The sequence below is a fragment of the Ictalurus furcatus genome, chromosome 13 (assembly GCF_023375685.1).
Source record: "Ictalurus furcatus strain D&B chromosome 13, Billie_1.0, whole genome shotgun sequence".
In the NCBI taxonomy this organism is placed as follows: Eukaryota; Metazoa; Chordata; class Actinopteri; order Siluriformes; family Ictaluridae; genus Ictalurus; species Ictalurus furcatus.
In genome coordinates, this window is record NC_071267.1 from 13,530,205 (window position 1) to 13,549,584 (window position 19,380).

At 39.6% G+C, this 19,380-nt stretch overlaps 1 protein-coding gene across 1 annotated transcript in view; it reads left to right on the forward strand.

Annotated features, from left to right (window-relative positions):
* The window catches only part of cacna1g (calcium channel, voltage-dependent, T type, alpha 1G subunit), a 221,427-nt gene that overhangs the window by 167,597 nt on the left and 34,450 nt on the right, over positions 1-19,380 (forward strand). The window contains exons 22-25 of the mRNA XM_053639816.1: positions 3,264-3,390; positions 4,188-4,313; positions 4,436-4,525; positions 4,879-5,071. Of these exons, the coding sequence (XP_053495791.1) occupies positions 3,264-3,390; positions 4,188-4,313; positions 4,436-4,525; positions 4,879-5,071 (536 nt within the window). The remainder of the gene's footprint in view (positions 1-3,263; positions 3,391-4,187; positions 4,314-4,435; positions 4,526-4,878; positions 5,072-19,380) is intronic.

Sequence of the window (19,380 nt, forward strand, 5' to 3'; positions counted from 1 at the left end):
TTCTCTGGAGACACCTTTAATCCGTTATTGTTTCTAGGTAATTGCATGTGTAATTGTTTTTGCCTCTAAAATTGTAATTTCTGAAGATTAACTGAGTGTGTTGGGAAGCAAGGGAGCAAGACAGGAGAGGAGGCAAGACATGACAGAGAACTCTGTCCATTTTGTTTCTCTACTCTGTATACAGGTTTTGTCTTGACAAAAAAAATCTTGACAGAGCATCCAGACTAGAAATGTGCAACATGAGACTAAGGGTGCATCAAAAAGGTTATGTGAGCAGGAGGTTTTTACTATCTTGAGGGCGAGTGGTCAGATGTGTAGCTTGTGGGACAAAGAAAGATAAGGTTCATTAACCTGAGTGTAGGTCACAGTGTATTGCATTTACAAGGTTTTTTCATGCTTCCTTAGTAACATCCTGCTCAGGGTTTCAGTGGTTTAAATTAGGTTGCTAGTTTGTTTGTATTTTGGGAAAACTCAATTTATTAAAATAGAGCAGGTAGGTACAAACAAAAATGATAACTGTGTGAGCTGGATTAAAACCACATCTTTAGTTCAGACTAATTCAGAACTTTCCAGTGTTTCTGGGGGTATAGTTGTAGAGGGTTTTTTTGTTGTTTTTGTTTAATAAATTAAAAAAAAATAAAAATTATTCTTTAGGCCATGGACCCTTTAGGTTTAAATCTGAATAAAGATACAGATATGAATATATTGCTGCATCCCAATTCACCTACTTATACTATGCATTAAAATTATGAACGTTTTTTGCGAAGAAAAAGTACATACTTTTGAGTGTGTAGCAAAAGAGTATGCAAGTACTGGGACACACTAACATGTCATGTAACGGAAGAGAATGTTGTTGCCTTGTTACACACACTGTGACCTTAAACAAACTCCTCGTTGCAGTTCAGCATTTCCTCATTCGTTATTCCTTATATAATTTATACTATATAATTTAATTGACCATTCCCTTCATTTATTTGCCCACATTTAATTTACACCTCTCTAAAATGTGTCCTACCTTACTGCTGAGAGAAGCAGCAGGTCGTCGCAGATCTACCAGATGCAGGTCCGCCATGTTTGCAGGCTGAATTTGTCGAATCAAACCATCACAAAGCTCCTCCTCCCTCACACAAGGGGTTGTGAGCAATATTTGCTGAAAAAGTGTCCATGGATCGACACTTCAGAAATCTACCGGAAATAGTAGAGCATCCAGGTACCTTTGGGGTACTCATTTCAACATACTACAATTTGGGACATACTTCTGTAGTTCTCATCTTGGATACTATTTAGGACTGATAGTAGGCAAATTGGAAAGCAGCATATGAAACAATAAACAGACACAAATTCAGATAATTACATTTGAAATCAGCTGTTTCTTTGTGTTCACATTCTACCTTTAGTTGTGCTGGTTAGATCAGTAGTGTATGTATGTGTGTAGGACAACAGTGGCATTCTCTTCTCTCTCTCTCTCTCTCTCTCTATCGCTATCCAGTCAGCCCAGCCCAACTTCAGCATCCTGTAATTAATGAAAGCTTGTGCCTCAGGAACAAGTGGATTCTCCATACTGTACTTGATGTTAATTCAGACTCTTTTTTCCTACAGAGAAAATAGACTTGTGTAGGGGAGATGGAATCTGAATACAGTGAATGCTCATCATGTTTCAAGTGACAGCAGAAGCTGTGTTGTTGCAGTGAACCATGTGAACGGAGTTAAATTCAGCAGGCTCTGTGTTTCTACTAGTCCCTTTAGGCTTGGCCGAGTTATCCTCATACTTCCCACTGGGATTTTCAAACAAGTGCTTACTCTAAATTCATGTCTGCTCCATATTTATGGTTCTCCCCAAGTTGGGGCAGCATATTAGACTTTACTAGAAGCGATTCAACTTGTCTTACATTCTCATATGCTCAACAGAGTTTTTGCTCAAAACCCAAATCTCTTACAGTGTCTGCTTCATGCCTATTGCTCTCTTTAAGACCTCTTCATTGATGTGCTTACGGTACTCTGTTTTATCATCATTTGTCGCATGGCTGCTTATACACACACATTTCAGCATCTCAGTGAACAGTGCCCTCTACAGTTAAAGGGTAAAATCTCATAAGGAGCATATTCCTGAACATGGAAATGTCACAGATCAGTAAAGGTCTCGGCCTGTTGATCCTTCTTGTTGTTGGTCAATTCCATGATTTATCTGACATTATCACATCAAGTATAACAGCTTCTGATTGTCTGATCTAATATAAACACCCAAGCTTTCTGGGAAGATCTAGTGTAAATCGAGGAAAGAGGAAGTAATCTGTTATTGGAACTCTCTCTGGGTTTTTTTTTTTCCAACTGATTGCTTTGACTAAATCAGATTTGTCTCTTTATCATGGTCTTTCCTTCCATCTTCTGACACTGATATAATCACAGGGCACTTCTTAAGGAGATCAAAGCTCAGGATCAAATCAGGATGCTGCTGCTTTAGCTTAGAGCTCTACCAGGAAATCCCTGTTGCTAGATGAAAAGTAATGCAGCCTTTATTCTTCAGACTAACGAGAGGTACTGCCATGTTTCTGAATCTGTTATAGTATACAGCCTAAGAATCTTGCAGTACTCTTTTAAACTTTGTTAATTGCCAATCCAACATCTGGCAGAACCAATTAAAAGCACCTGAGGTATATGTCATGAAAAAACACAGTTATGTCTTTACATGTGTGTTATTGTGTGTGGGTGTTTGTGTGCTGCTGTGTGTGCTGGCCCACCACAAAGGGGATGATATCTCTGCTGTTGCTCCAGCCGTTTTGCTCAGTCACATTGCTACACTGATGACTGTCTCTTTTCTTTGATGGAGGTAACAGATTTGCTGAAAAGGCATGACATGTTAGCAAGCTGAAAGTATAAATTAAGGAGTCACATTTTCTGTTTTAATTGCCAAACTGCCCTTCACCTTATAGTAGGTGAACTATATGGAGTACCACTCTTCTTGTAGTGGTAGTGGGAATACAGAGCTCCTCTTTCTTTCATTCTTCTGGCTGGAACAGCGCTACTGATGGAGAGTGGGCACAGATCAGTTCTGGACAGTGGGCAATCTCCTGCCATCTGCACATAAACTTTCCCTTGGCATGATCATTCTGTAACCTACCTAATGATTGTGTCTCCAATACATCTGTTTATATAGCCTAATGTAGCCTTCATCTATTCACTTTCCATTGAAGATTAACAAAGCCAATATCTTCTGCCTTGTTACTAAGGATTATAATCAGTTTTGTGTCCTGTCTCTACTTTAGGGTGATCAGCAGGGCTCCAGGGCTCAAGTTGGTGGTTGAAACTCTGATGTCATCCCTTAAACCAATTGGAAACATTGTGGTCATCTGCTGCGCCTTCTTCATTATTTTCGGCATCTTGGGGGTTCAGGTGAATTAAAGTTCCTGTACTATAATGATTTTCTATTAGGTACAAAATACAATATATGGTGTGACCATTGTCGTATATACATGCCTATCAATATCAAATGGTATATATTGTGTGAGCCAACAGCTTTTGAGTAGAGATGCACCGACACTAAATTTCTCAGCCGATACCGATAACCGATGTTCAGTGTGATATCGGCTGATGCCCATACCGATAGTTTGGTGGTTCTGCCTTTTATACCTTCTTTTTAATTAATAATAATTAATTCCACATTTCTGAAGGAAATGCAAATAAAAACGTAATTCTCTCAATTTCAACAAGTTGTTACACATTACTAAATAAATAATAATTGAACATTAACACATTAACTAAATTCTGAGGATTAAATTAAGATTTCTTAACTTATTGAATGTTATTAATTCATATTAACATTGACTGAACTCTAAAAAACCTAATTTTAGTCTCACATTCACTCACCACAAACAAAAGCATTTCTACTTCATCACTGAACATCAAACTGGTAATATATAATATAAACTTTTTTATGACATTAACTCATATTAACATTAACTGGATATGAAACTTAATACTCTACAAATATATTTTTCTGTATAGAACGTATGGCTAGGGCCAAGCAGAGTGGTACCTGGGGCCCAGAATCCAGCCCTCTATATGCTAGTATTGATTTTTATGAAATACATTATCATTCCACAACTTCCCTAAGATTGGTCCTCAGTGTAAAGCTTCTTAAGATGTAAATGACTCTTGAATATGTAGACTCATTCTTTGTCTCCAAACAGCTGTTCAAGGGAAAGTTCTATGTGTGCCAGGGTGAGGATACAAGGAATATAACAAATAAATCTGACTGCCATCTTGCTAAATACAAGTGGGTTAGGCACAAGTACAATTTTGACAACCTGGGACAGGTAAGCACTTAGCCATGCCCTCTTTAAGCTTAGTAATTTACCCGGTTTTCAACAAAAATTGTGTGTTGTGCTTTTTTAGACATGTGCATTAACTGCACTGTCTTTGCTTTGTGTTTCATCAGGCTCTGATGTCTCTTTTTGTACTGGCCTCTAAGGATGGCTGGGTGGACATTATGTACGATGGACTAGATGCTGTAGGGGTTGATCAACAGGTACCTGTCCTTCACACTACACTTTCATCTAATGAAGTCCATTTTACATTTGAGAATTCTGAATCTGTCTTTTATTTTTTTATTACTTCTCTCAGTTCTCTCTATTAGTTTTATTTTCTTGTCTCTTGTCTGATAAAATGACAGCTGACTCATTACTGGTATAGCAGTAGCGAAAGCATTTATATATTTGAATCAAGATTTTTAATATTAATATTATATTGTGCATGGTTACTGTGATTACAGGCAGACACAATCATATCTCACTCAAGTTGATTCTTTCATTCTCCTGCTTTGTAATGTGTTGTTATGAATCATTACTGTGTTCATTCATTTGATTAATCTTTTTGTTTCAGCCTGTGATGAACCACAACCCCTGGATGCTGCTCTATTTTATCTCTTTCCTGTTGATCGTGGCTTTTTTCGTGCTCAATATGTTTGTGGGTGTGGTGGTGGAGAACTTCCACAAGTGTCGGCGGCACCAGGAAGCTGAAGAAGCCAAGCGGCGCGAGGAGAAACGCCTGAAAAGGATGGAGAAAAAGAGAAGGAGTAAGGAGAAAGAGCTGGCTGGTCGGTAGTCTTTCCACATCTTTCTGAGTCCTGCTTGGCCGTTAGATTCGACGCAAAATTCCACGCTAGTGCTAATCAGAATGATTGGCGTGCAATGAATGAAATGCCCGGGCCGGCACGTAGCTAGGACAATCCCCCTTGCAGCCTGATCCCCTCTGCCTGGGAACGTAGCTCAAGCATGTCCCATGGCCTGCATGCCAGCCTGAATCCTGACAGAGGAGAGCAGGGTGTGTGGTATATTCCTGACCCAGGGGTCTGCCAAGTCTGCTCTTCCAATGCATGCAGGGCAGTGGTAAACATTCTTTAGTTTTGCACTGTTTGGCGAAACAGTTGTCTAGGTCGTACAACACAAGTTCACAATTTCTGTGTTTATATTTTTTTTAGTAAACTGCCTACTATTTTCAGCAGTAAGAGAACCCCCCCCACCCACCCCACCCCCGAGTGTGATGATGGAGGTTTGGCAGCATATTGTTTGAAAAAATGATAGCAGTCAGTTTGTACCCTTGAGAAATACAGATGAAAATATACCCAAAGGCAGGTGATGAGTAACTGAAAAATAGTGGAAGCACTACACAAGTAACACAAACACTCACAAGCACAGACAATATTAGTGCAGGACAAGCTGCTGTCAATCTTGTTCTGTTTTTTCTTCGTGACCTCTGCAGGATCTGTTTACATTCATACATATCTCAATTTGATTTGTGTTGTTCTTTATTTAAGTGCTCTGTGTGTACTAGGTTACCTAAATAAGGGCTATTACTGTACCTCATTTTCACTCCTCTTTGAGAGTTTCTGTTTCTTTTTTCTTTTTTTGCTGTGAACGTCCCCTATCATTAAGCATTAGCTTAAAGTGAACAACAGTGTGAGTCTATTGGTGTTTTTCTGTTGTTTTAGCTTGTTTTTGATTGGAAACTTTTATAGTTGTATAGTGTTCTAAAGATAATGCTGTAGTTTGACTACAATGGACATTGACTGAAAACTTCATTTACTTGTTTGTGTAGACATCAAAAGATGAAAACTAAAAAATACCTGTCTATTGTAATAACTTTAAAGAAGCAAAAACAGTAGAGCCACTGAATTCTAGAGTTGGACTCAGAATAATTGGAAATAGCTACAAACAAGGCTGTTTCATCAGCACATTCTCACCGAACATCCACTCTTTTTGCTACTTTTTGCTGCTTGTACATCAGCTCCTTCAGCAGGCTTCCCAGGCCTCGCCTGATTAACATGGTCTCATTCTTTTAGATATAATGCTGACGGGTGTCAGTTGGTCCAGTCCTGAGAGCGGATTGACAGGTACAGAGTATTTCTGGCATGTCTGTGTGTTCACCGTGGTGGTGTTTAAGGGGCTTTGGCTATAGGGTAGTATGAGGGAGGGCACCTTCACTAGTTCAAGGCCTCACCTCATCTAAGCCTGTGAGAATTGTCTGTGGACATGTGTGTACATAATTTTATCCACAACTCATCAACTGTCCACCAGCATCACCGGCTCCTACCAGCTAAACCTCACGCTCACACTGGGGAGACAGACAGATAGAGTGAGAGAGACAGAAAGAGGTGAGAAAACAAAGGAGATGCTCTAACTAATATCAAGAGCACTCTGTGAACTAATACAATACATACTATAATGTAGCTTTTATCTATTTGTAACTGAATACAGGAATTATCTCAGATTATAACCATTATGGCTTGAGTGTAATAGCCAGGCATCAGACTGCAGTAAGTGCTAGATATAAATCAAATGTAAGACTATGCTCTTGCTTTTGCCCCCATTGTGAAGCATTGTGTCTGACTGTGAGGGGAAGAGTTACACGTCCAGCATTATGTAATTTGTCTGCCTCTGATATATCTGTTTTGGATGTCATTGCTCAGTGCTCGCTTTGTATTGTGATGTAACCTGTTTTCACCAGTTATCACTATTTTCACAATTCTAGTGACATAGTGAGTTGTTCTAACAACACACACACACACACACACCAACCACACAACACCACTCATTGTTGTTCAGTTATTCAGAGACTGCATGATTGTGACAGCTCATCTATTTATTTGATGTACATGCTTCAGTCAGTAATGTCAATGGCAACAATTTGTGATTTGCTGCTCAACCATCACTGTACCAGTTCTAGAAGAAAACAGTAGTTTGCTATACTGACTGGTCAATTAGAACAAGCATTATTTGACTTTTTATGTTGCTGGCTGAGAATGCAACATTCTTCAATCCCTTTGAATTTAAAGTAGCTGCATGTAGAAAGTGAGAGTTTATTGTGAATAATTACCATGAAGTTAAGTAATTGGAAATACCTTATTAAGGCTCTTCATACAAATTACTTACACTATTTTCAGTGTGCTGGCTATGTACTATTTAATATTTAAATATCTTGTAATTACCAGTCATGCCTGGATCATACATTTCAGGGTGGATATTAAAGTATACGGTCACTTATAGGTACATACTAATTGGTGCTACAATTCAGTATTCACTCAGACCTTAATGGTTGGTAATGTAAGCACACTATAACTAATGTAAAATATATCAGACATATCTGGACATGATTTCCTAAATGTTGAGAATAATGTTGAAAATTATGTAATGTTACTGCTATTATTATACATTTGCTACATGCACCAACCTACTCTGTTCAGTCTTAAACCAGTTTGGTATTACTTACCACTATGGTGTTACTTCTTAGCATTAAGTACCTGATATTTTTGACATTAGTTGTACTTACATATTCAACTGTACTTGCATAATAATTGCAAGTATTATTACATTTTCAAATATAGTTCATTTATAGCTATGCCGGTTTGTTGTTATATAATTACTGCATTGTTTCAAAAAGAACTGACGTAAAAGTGCTGACTGTCAGTTTTCACATAAGTTACCATTACAACCTAATATTCAAAGTGCTTTTAATAGGATATAGTTACCAAATCCTCACTTTTTTGTATTTATTAAGTGTTTCAAGAGTGGTTCAGAAATCCCAGCTCCCAAGTCACTATGCAATGTTGGGAATAGGCCTAATTGAGATTTGTATGGAATGCTGCTTGTGATGTTTATTTACATTGATTAATGACTACGAAAGAGCAACCATGTGCTATTATTTTTGTGGCTTCACAAATTTTGCACCACGTGAAAGTAAGGATGTCTCTAAGTGCTGAAAATCCACTAGCTAGCTCACCTTCTACTTCTTCAGCTCACTCCTCTGTTGCTACCAATAGAACAAAAAAAGTAATAATAATAAATATTTTTGCAACTTTTGAAAGTTTTCTTTAATCTAAAAACTCTTTGTCCTCTTGTGAGTTCCACTTTCATACTAGTTCTATGATGAACAGCTCTCACATCTTTACAAAATACAATTTTTGAATACACAAGTGTGTATCCAAGCTCCAACTGAAAGTTGAGTAAAACACATGATGCCGAAAGTAAGCTCATAGAGTGTTTCTAGTGAACATCACATAATATATTTCTGGGAATTTAAATTGAGGTATCTTGGTATATTACAATAATCAATAATCATTTGTCGATTCGAGCAACACAGCTCAGCACCTCCTTGTGTTCTGGCTCCATTCGAACCTATTACATACAGTAGTGCAGCTGTAAATGTGACAGCATGGTTTCAAATCTAGCAACTCCACTAGCAGAGTGTTTATATGTGTAGAGTGTATGTACTGGCATTGTTTGTAGTCAAACTGGGAGACCTCTGTGCTCTCTGTCATTATCAGTGCCCACTTTTTTCAGCTGCAGCTATTCCCCTATAAACTCACCCTCCAGTGCTTTTCTCTCAATTGCGTTGCTCTTTTCTCAGTTCCCTTCAACCACTCAGTGTTACTCTAAATTTGTCTTATTCTTTCAGCATTTCATTAAATATACTTTTTTTCTTTTAGTGTTTAGTATAACCAACACAACCACATATTGCGTATGTATACATCTAGTGTATGTACATGCTGTATACATGTGATATCTGAATTCCATCTTTGCTTTCTGAATGGACATCTGGCAGGCTCTGTTTTGTTCTTAATGAGCAAACAATGTGTTAATTAGCTTGGCCTCCACTTACCTTGAGCATGTTTGAGAATTCTGCATGGGTTCTGTAGAAAAGACTTCCTGACCCCAATCTGTCTCTCTCTATTAGCTCCTGTTCCTCTCTGCTTTGGCTGCTGCAGCTGCTGTGTGTTAGTGGACACATCAAACGTGTTGATTAATCAAGACTCGCTGGGGGTGAAGCCATGTTCTTCTTTTCTCAATGTTGGTTACACGCTAATACGGCTCATCAAAGGCCTGTGAGGACACTGCCTTAGATGGCACAGTCTTACACAATGTGCCTATTCACATCCATAATATAATATTCGATTTTTACATCAGTAAATACATTTATTTGTAGGCTTCAGGTTAATTCTGTATAATGTTCGTAGTCTGAAATGTAAAATGTGTAGAAATTAGTTTGATTTCTGTGAGGAGGATTTTGCTTGGGAAACTAAATAATTGAAGCTCATTCTATGAGAGAAATAATATGTAACTTGATCTATTGTTGTGTTAAATGGAGCTCGGTTATGATGGGTCTTTTGATGGATTCCCTTAATATTAAGGTGTGCGCTTAGGTTTATTCGTTTATAACTTTTTTCTCTTGGTGTATTACCTCATCTATCCCTGAGTAACAGCACTGGCATGTTGGTCGGCAAACATGTAAAAGAGCAATACTGGATGATTATAATGCTTTAATTAGTTATATTCTTTACTGTTATTAACCACATCTGGTATATAATAATAATAATGTTTTCTTGTCAGCTATGATAGGACATAATGACATGACTGAGCAAATATTATTGGCAGAATAGTGTCATGTTATCTTCCAGCTTTCAGCATCAGTTGAATTCTTCAAAGGAACCTGAGACATTTGTGTTCTTTATGTTATAACTGTCTGCTTCTGTGAATGAACAGATGGTAAAAGCTAAAAAAAAAAAAAAAAGAAAGAAAGAAAAAAGAAGAAGTTCTCAGTTAACAGAATGACATTTTTGGCAATTGAATGTGTTTTTTCATGTTTGTGTTCCTCTATAGACATTCTTAAAGGTATATATTTTTCTGAACTAGCATTATGTTTGGTGTGATATAACATTAATTAACCCATACTTCAGCAATAAGTACTACATATTAATTAGTATTCCCATTTAGATTTCCAGGAGAAAGTCTAGGAGAAAAGTGTTTTGATTTGTAATACAGAAACCCTTTCTTATTGCCAGATACCACAAGAGGATGATGTGATGCATATGTAATGCAAAAACAGAGAAGCGCTATGGAAAAAGGTTAATGTATTACAACTTCAGTGCCATCTAGTTTTACTGTAATTACATTCCATCACTGTGTTTATATGTAATACTTCACCTGGCCTTTTAAAGACAAAGCAGCTAAATAACACTGGAGAACACTGGTCATTTCCAGTTCTGGTGCCACATATTTGCAGTAGAACTATTTCATTGTAATAATGCCTGCAATCATTTAGGCTTTTAAGAGAATTTGATTAAGATGTTGATTTTGCTGTAAGGAATTTTTAACAATGTACCTTATATGTAAATGGTTCTACAAAGCGCTTTACACTGTTTCTCATTCACCCATTCACACGCACACTCGCACACCAATGACAGCAGAGCTGTCTGTCTGTCTGTCCCTCTCTCTCTCTCTCTCTCTCTCTCTCTCTCTCTTTTGCATGCACGCTTGTTACGGGAGCCACTGAAAACACAAACACTCACACAAGTTAAATCAGGCTAATCCAACACAGGTCAGAATCACGCATTACCTGCCGATTCCTCTAATAACATATATGTGTGTGTGTGTGTGTGTGTGTGTGTGTGTGTGTGTGTGTATATATATATATATATATATATATATATATATATATATATATATATATATATATATATATATATATATATAAACACCTCCTGCTACAATTACTGAATTAAAAAAAGAAGTTGGACCCCCTTTATTTATGAATCCTGTTACCAGTACTTAACTCTTTTTTTTTAACCAACTTGTAACTATTACAATTACTGACTTATTATTTTGTAACATGATATATGCAACTTATAGTCTTATTATTACCAATGTATTACCCATGAACTTCGGGATTGATAATTTATTTTTTTTTAAGTTAGGTTAACAAAATCATTATGCTGTATTACACCTAGAACCTAAGAACCTAAGTCATTTGAGTTATGCTATTTTTAATTGTGGGTAGTGTACTAATGTTAAAGTTGCTAGTTACTTTGTGCACCTTAATGTAAAGATAAGTATTTTACATTATTTAACATGAACTCCAAATATGCGTACTATTATAAATAGACAAATTAATAGATATTTCAATAGGTATATTTCTTGTGGATAATATGAAGATAATTAAAACTTTGTTGAATAAAACTCTAACAGGAACTGAGATGTTCTACTGTGTCATTTGCTGTAGGTATCTTGTGTAACTTAAAAAAACAGAGAAAGATTGCATAGTTAGCCTACTGCTAGCTTGTCAGCAGATATGAAACCATGCACATGGAGAGCGTGTCATATAAAGGTAAAAAAAAAGGGTTCTTTCTGTATTTTTTACATCATACCAAGGGTACGGCCTGTTCAAAAAGACCCAAGCCCGAGGGTCACTGCAAGACACAATGAATATCCAGGCTGTAATGTCGAATGAATGTGTGTGGCATAGACCACCCTGCAGTAGCACACACATCCTGTAAGGATACCCCTTTGGACAAAGCCTTCAAGGAGGCGACCCCCCTAGTGGAATGAGCCCTTATGCCCAGAGGCGTAGCAAGACCGTGCACCTCATGAGCTATAGAGATTGCTTCCACTATCCAATTAGAGATGTGCCTTCTTCGACACTGCATCACCTCTACTGTCGCCGTCAAAGCAGACCAGCAGCTGCTCCGACTTACGCCACTAGCCGGAGCGGTGGACGTAAGTAGAGATCCCTTAGTGGACACAGCAGGTGCATTCTCTCTTGTTCCATGTGAGGAACAGAGGAGGGCAGAAAGCCTGCAACACCACAGGCTGGGCAGCAGATGTAGGCACTTTAGGAATATAATCCAGCCTAGGATACAGGAAGGCCTTGGCTAATCCAGGGGTAAAGTCAAGGCAGGAACGGGCAACAGAGAGAGCTTATAAATCTCCTACTCGCTTGAGAGATGTCAGGGCCAGCAGAAAAGCTACCTTTAGAGTCAGAAGCTTCTCAGAGGCTGACTCTAAGGGCTCAAATGGGGCCCCTGATAAACCATCCAGGACCACAGAAAGGTCCCAGGAAAGTATGCGCGGCCTGCAGATGGGCCTCAGCTGCCTGAGACCACACATAAACCTCAAAGTTAGAGGATTTTGCCCCATACAGGCAACATGGTCTCTACAACTTCAGTTGGGAGACCAGAATCTATGAGCTGGTGCCCCTCAGGGGTCAGACGCACAGTTTCCATAGTTCTGGCCGAGGGTGATAAATCAGCCCTCCGGCTTGAGACAGTAGATCCCTGCAGATGGGAATCTCCCAAGGAGTGCTGTTTAGCAGGAATATTATCTCTGAGAACCCTATTCGAGCTGGCCAATAAGGTGCTACTAGCAGCAGATGTAGACAGTCTTGGCAAACTCTCGGTAGCATATTGATGCGACCTTGGCCATGGCGTCCATCCCTAATGGTGCGGGAGGAGTGAGGGTGAACCACAGCTGGCAGTGTGTTGTCTCCTCGGAGGCAAACACATCCACTTCTGCTTGGCCGAACCGCCGCCATATGGACTCCACCACTTGTGGATGGAGCCTCCAACCACCTGGACTCAGCCCCTGCCTCAACAGGATGTCTGCCCCCACATTCCAGTTGCCTGGAATGTACATTGCACTCACTGACAAGAACCTTCCCTCTGCCCAGAGAAGAATTAGTTGTGCCTGCCTGAACAGGGGGCGTGAACATAACCCTCCCTGGTCGTTGATATATGAGACCACCACTGTGTTGTCTGTCACAACTAACACATGGTGACCTCTCAATTGAGGAAGAAAGAACTTCAGTGCTAGAAATAAGGCCCGCATCTCTAGGCGATTTATATGCCACTCCAGATGAGGGCGCTTCAAGACCGCAAGCTGGACAACCATCTAAGACCGCACCCCAGCCCATGAGGGAGGTGTCTGTCATTACCGTCTTGCGATAAGGAGATGCCCCTAGAGTGTGACCTGAGGCTAGAAACTGGGGACACCTCCAAATACTCAGAGCACGTAGGCATCACCACGTGACACTGATTACTCTCAGAGGTTTCGTCCTCAGACGAAACCCTGACTTTTCAGCCACCACCGTAATGTTTTTATGTGCAGTTGGCCCAACGGTATGACGTTGGCTGCTGCTGCCATAAGGCCCAACAGTCTCTCGTAGAGACTGGAGGGGATGCCCAGACCCAGTTTTATCTTGCTCAATGTTGATAGGATTGACCCTACGTGTTTTGGGGATAAAAAAGCCCTTATCTTAGTAGAATCCCATATAATCCCTAAAAAATCTGTCCTCTGCACTGGAGAAAGCATACTTTTCTTGAGGTTCAACCTGAGCCCCAAGCTCCTCATGTGGGCGAGAACAACATCTCGATGTTGAAGCGCCAGTTCCTTGGATTGTGCTAATATATGCTATATATACTATATATACTATATAACAAGTGTATCAGTGACAATTTAAAAGTAGCCATATACTTTTGGAAATTAAAGTAAATGTTAAGATAGATTTATGCTCAAGTAGAAATATTCCCAGAATGGTTATTGCTCATTGTACTTCTACACTGTTACCTGTTTCTAGAGTACCAATGTATTTCTACAGCCCGAATTCCAAAAAAGTTGGGACAGTATGGAAAAAGCCAAAAAAAAAGAGTCATTTTAAAATTCAATTCAATTCAGTTTTATTTGTACAATTGGCATTGTCACAAAGCAGCTTTACAGAAATATACAAATTTCCAATATAAATTTTAAATTGCTAAATTTGTCCCTAATGAGCAAGCCAGAGGCAACGGCAACAGTGGCAAGGAAAAACTCCCTGAGATGATATGAGGAAGACACCCTGAGGGGAATGAGACTCAAAAGGTAACCAATCCTCATCTGGGTAACAATGGATAGTGGAATTATAAATAAATCCCATTCTATAACTGTGTGCTACATGATAAAACAAAAGTGCAGCTGTGTAATCAGGAGATTAACCAGAGTCTCAACATGAAGTCTATTCTGCTGAACACCGCACCAAAACTGCCCGCATCAGTTGCAGTCTAATGCCATCTCTACGGCTTCCAAGTGTCCCTAGGCTGTCCATGTGGGGCTATCCTCAGCATCAGTAACTGGCCTCCAAGCGATGAGAACTCCAGAAGCAGGGCACCAGAATGGTCCTAGTCGGCACAGAGAGCAGAATGGCTCAGGCCCATTGCTATCCCAGGAGCAACATGTGTAGAGCGTTGGTATCATCTGGAATCTTCGTAGAGGCTGGTTTTGAGATGGAGCTGGCACATTCACTGATTACCTTGGGATGGGCATCCCAAGTTAGGAACAGGAAACAGGATTAGTTTGGCTGCTGTTCATTGAATTTCAGGCAGAGATAACCATGTGCATTTGTTATTGTTTTATCAGAGATGACTGCATAACAAGGTTATGAGATGCATTATGTGAATGCTAGATTTAAACTCTGGCTGTATTGACTATATTCACCCCGTACTATATTGAAAACACATTATTAACACATTATTTGATGTTTTACATTGTGATTTAATTTATTTTTGAAAATATACACTCATTTCAAATCTGCTGACTGTAACACACACCAAAAAAGGACAATTGACTGTTTACCACTGTGTAACATACAGTATCTCACAAAAGTGAGTACACCCCTCACATTTTTGTAAATATTTGATTATATCTTTTCATGTGACAACACTGAAGAAATGACACTTTGCTACAATGTAAAGTAGTGAGTGTACAGCTTGTATGACAGTGCAAATTTGCTGTCCCCTCAAAATAAATCAACACACAGCCATTAATGTCTAAGCCGCTGGCAACAAAAGTGAGTACACCCCTAAGTGAAAATGTCCAAATTGGGCCCATTAGCCATTTTCCCTCCCGGGTGTCATGTGACTTGTTAGTGTTACAAGGTCTCAGGTGTGAATGGGGAGCATGTGTGTTAAATTTGGTGTCATCGCTCTCACACTCCCTTATACTGGTCACTGGAAGTTCAACATGGCACCTTATGGCAAAGAACTCTCTGAGGATCTGAAAAAAAGAATTGTTGCTCTACATAAAGATGGCCTAGGCTATAAGAAGATTGCCAAGATCCTGACACTGAGCTGTAGCATGGTGGCCAAGACCATACAGCAGTTTAACAGGACAGGTTCCACTCAGAATAGGCCTCGCCACGGTCGACCAAAGAAGCTGAGTACACGTGCTCAGCGTCATATCCAGAGGTTGTCTTTGGGAAATAGACGTATGAGGGCTGCCAGCATTGCTGCAGAGGTTGAAGAGGTGGGGGGTCAGCCTGTCAATGCTCAGACCATATGCCGCACACTGTATAAAATTGGTCTGTATGGCTGTCATTCCAGAAGGAAGCCTCTTCTAAAGATGATGCACAAGAAAGCCCGCAAACAGTTTGCTGAAGACAAGCAGACTAAGGACATGGATTACTGGAACCATGTCCTGTGGTCTGATGAGGCCAAGATAAACTTATTGCTTCAGATGGTGTCAAGCGTGTGTGGTGGCAACCAGGTGAGGCGTACAAAGACAAGTGTGTCTTGCCTACAGTTAAGCATGGTGGTGGGAGTGTCATGGTCTGGGGCTGCATGAGTGCTGCCGGCACTGGGGAGCTACAGTTCATTGAGGGAACCATGAATGCCAACATGTACTGTGACATACTGAAGCAGAGCATGATCCCCTCCCTTTGGAGACTGGGCCGCAGGGCAGTATTCCAAATATTCCAAAACACACCTCCAAGAAGACCACTGCCTTGCTAAAGAAGCTGAGGGTGAAGGTGATGGACGAAACCCTATTGAGCATCTGTGGGGCATCCTCAAATGGAAGGTGGAGGAGCACAAGGTCTCTAACATCCACCATCTCCATGATGTCATCATGGAGGAGTGGAAGAGAACTCCAGTGGCAACCTGTGAAGCTCTGGTGAACTCCATACCCAAGAGGGTTAAGACAGTGCTGGAAAATAATGGTGGCCACACAAAATATTGACACTTTGGGCCCAATTTGGACATTTTCACTTAGGGGTGTACTCACTTTTGTTGCCAGCGGTTTAGACATTAATGGCTGTGTGTTGAGTTATTTTGAGGGTACAGCAAATTTACACTGTTATACAAGCTGTACACTCACTACTTTACATTGTAGCAAAGTGTCATTTCTTCAGTGTTGTCACATGAAAATATATAATCAAATATTTACAAAAATGTGAGGGGTGTACTCACTTTTGTGAGATACTGTAGATAGATAGATAGATAGATAGACAGACAGACAGACAGACAGACAGATAGATAGATAGATAGATAATTTATTTGTCCTCAAAGAGGAAATTTGTTTCCACCGTGGGTTTGTAGAAAAACATAAACACAACAACACCATACATATAAACCATCATAAACAATCACAGGCATAGAGGGGAGAAGGGAACAAAAAGAAAAACATCCGGATCATACAACAAATGCTAGAGCATAAGATGGCATCACAATGGCTGATTACCTATGTGTTTACCTATGTGTTTAATGCTCGTATAGCCATCACCTTTTCTTTTAATAACACTTATTAAGCATCTGGGCACTGAAGACACGAGTTTGTTAAGTTTAGCAAGTGGAAATTTCCCCCATTCATTCATTATGAATTTCTTTAGCTGCGCAACTGTACAGGGTCTTCGTTGCCTTATTTTGGTTGCAGGACTGCAGGCAGGTCATGCTAGCACCCGCACTCTCTGCTTACGCAACCACGCGCTTGTAATCCAGGCAGAATGTGGTTTGGCGTTGTCCTGCTGGAAAACGCTGGGATGTCCCTGGAAAAGACAACATCTGGATGGCAGCATATGTTGCTCCAAAATGTGTACATATTTTTCTACATTAATTGTGCCCATGCCATGGGCACTGACACACCCCCATGCCATGATAGATGCTGGCTTTTGGACCTGACGCTGATAACAGCTTGGATGGTCCTTTTCCTCTTTGGCCTGGAGAACACAATGGCTATTTTTTCCAAAGACCATTTGAAATGTTGACTCGTCAGACCAAAAAACACAATTCCACTGTGCTACTGTCCATCTCAGATGAGACTCAGCCCAGATAATCAGTGGTACTTCTGGACAGTGTTGATGTATAGCTTCTGCTTTGCATAGTAAAGCCTTAACTTGCATCTGTGGATGCAGCAGCGAATTGTGTTGATTGATGCAGTTTTACCAAAGTATTCCCAAGCCCATGTCAGGATATCCATTACAGACTCATGACGGTTTTTAAGACAGTGACGTCTGAGGGATCGGAGATCACGCGCATTCAGAAGTGGTTTTTGGCCTTGCCGTTTACACGTTGAGATTTGACTGGATTCCTTGAATCTTAATCATATCATGCACGGTAGAAGGTGAAATGCCCAAAATCCATACTGATTTGTCTTTGGGGAATGTTGTTCTCAAAGTGTTGGATTATTCACTCACGCATCTGTTAGCAGATTAGCAAGGCTCGACCCATCCTTGTTCTTGAAGGACTAGGCCTTTTTTGGAAGCTCCTTATATACTATGATTAGACAATTTCCTCACCTGTTTCACATCACCTTCTTTTTTCAACTTGTCACATCGCTATGAATCCTAAACTGCCCCTGTCCGAACTTTTTTGGAACATGTTGCATGCATCAATTTCAAAATAAACATTGACCTTCAAATAACTATGCAGTTGATTAGGTAAAACATCAAATACCTTGTCTGTATTTGTTTTCTGTTTAAATACAAGTACACTTACAAATCACTCCTCTTTGTTTTTATTAGCATTTTCCATACTGTCCCAACATTTTCAGAATTGGGGTTGTACATTGTCATAATCCTATTATATACCACTGGACAAAATAGGTCATGTGTCACTGGTTGTTCTGCTCTCTCACTGATCACAAGTCTACTCACAGCAGTCAGACACATGTACTGGTGCCCAGATGACAATGTAACATACTGAAGAATAAACGAGGCAGTCCTGTGAGAAAACGAGTTTGTAATCTATGACAGTTTTAGTACATGCTTGATTCAGAGCAGTAGATTTTCTTCTGGAACAAGACAGAAATAATTCTTCTTGGATACTTCATGACTTGGTGATTGATTGCTGTACCTACAAGTGAACTGTTAGAGATATGTTTTGTAGTCTGTTATCTGATGGGTGTTCATGTAGACAGTTATCTTTTCTGGAACATTTCTTTCCACATAATATGACCAGTAAACTAGTTTTCTGTTTGGTTGCTTGATTAATCCCCCAAACTCCCAACTTATTATTCATTATTCCTTTTAAGGCATGTTGTTTAGTAAGTAAAGTGACACCAATAGTACAGCATGTATTTATTAGTGAGGAATGTATATCTAGGTTAGACTGATGAATCTTAGAGGTTTTGGTGGATTAAACTTGTATAACGCTTGTGTTGAATGGTGAAGAATGTCATTGCTCTGTGCAGATCATCACTTTCATTTTGCATCCCATCCTCCACGCCCTGTGTATGTTTCACCATACATCCTTCATCTTAAACGGCCATCTCACTCAAGTCAGACTCAGAAAGAAAGTGTGATTTGTCTGCCATATCTACCAGCATGATGTTTATGTGTTTCTGTGTGTGTTGTCTTGTTTCTTGTGTGTATGTGTGTGTGTGTTTGATTCTATATTGATTCTATTATACTATGCTCTGTCATTACTGTCATTGACATATATGGCATAAGATTTATTTTTCTTTAATATTTCTTTGTCTGAATTCCTTCATTTGCCTCACTATCCTCCTACTGTATCTCTTTTTTCCCTGATTTATCTGTGTTAACAGGGCAGAATTTGGGACATCCAGCAGAAACATGTTTGATGATTATGTTAATTTGCCTTTTTTTTCAGTTGGTTTCTGACTCAGTGTGTATTGGCTTATAGTGTAAAACTGTAGTCTATAATGTAAAGGAAATAACACACTGGTATTTTAATACATATCAGCAAGAATGCCTCTTATCACACTGAACCAGTGACCAACAGACATTGATTAATTCTGCGAACACACTAATGATTACTTGTTTTAGTGTTGCAAAATCATCTCTAACAAA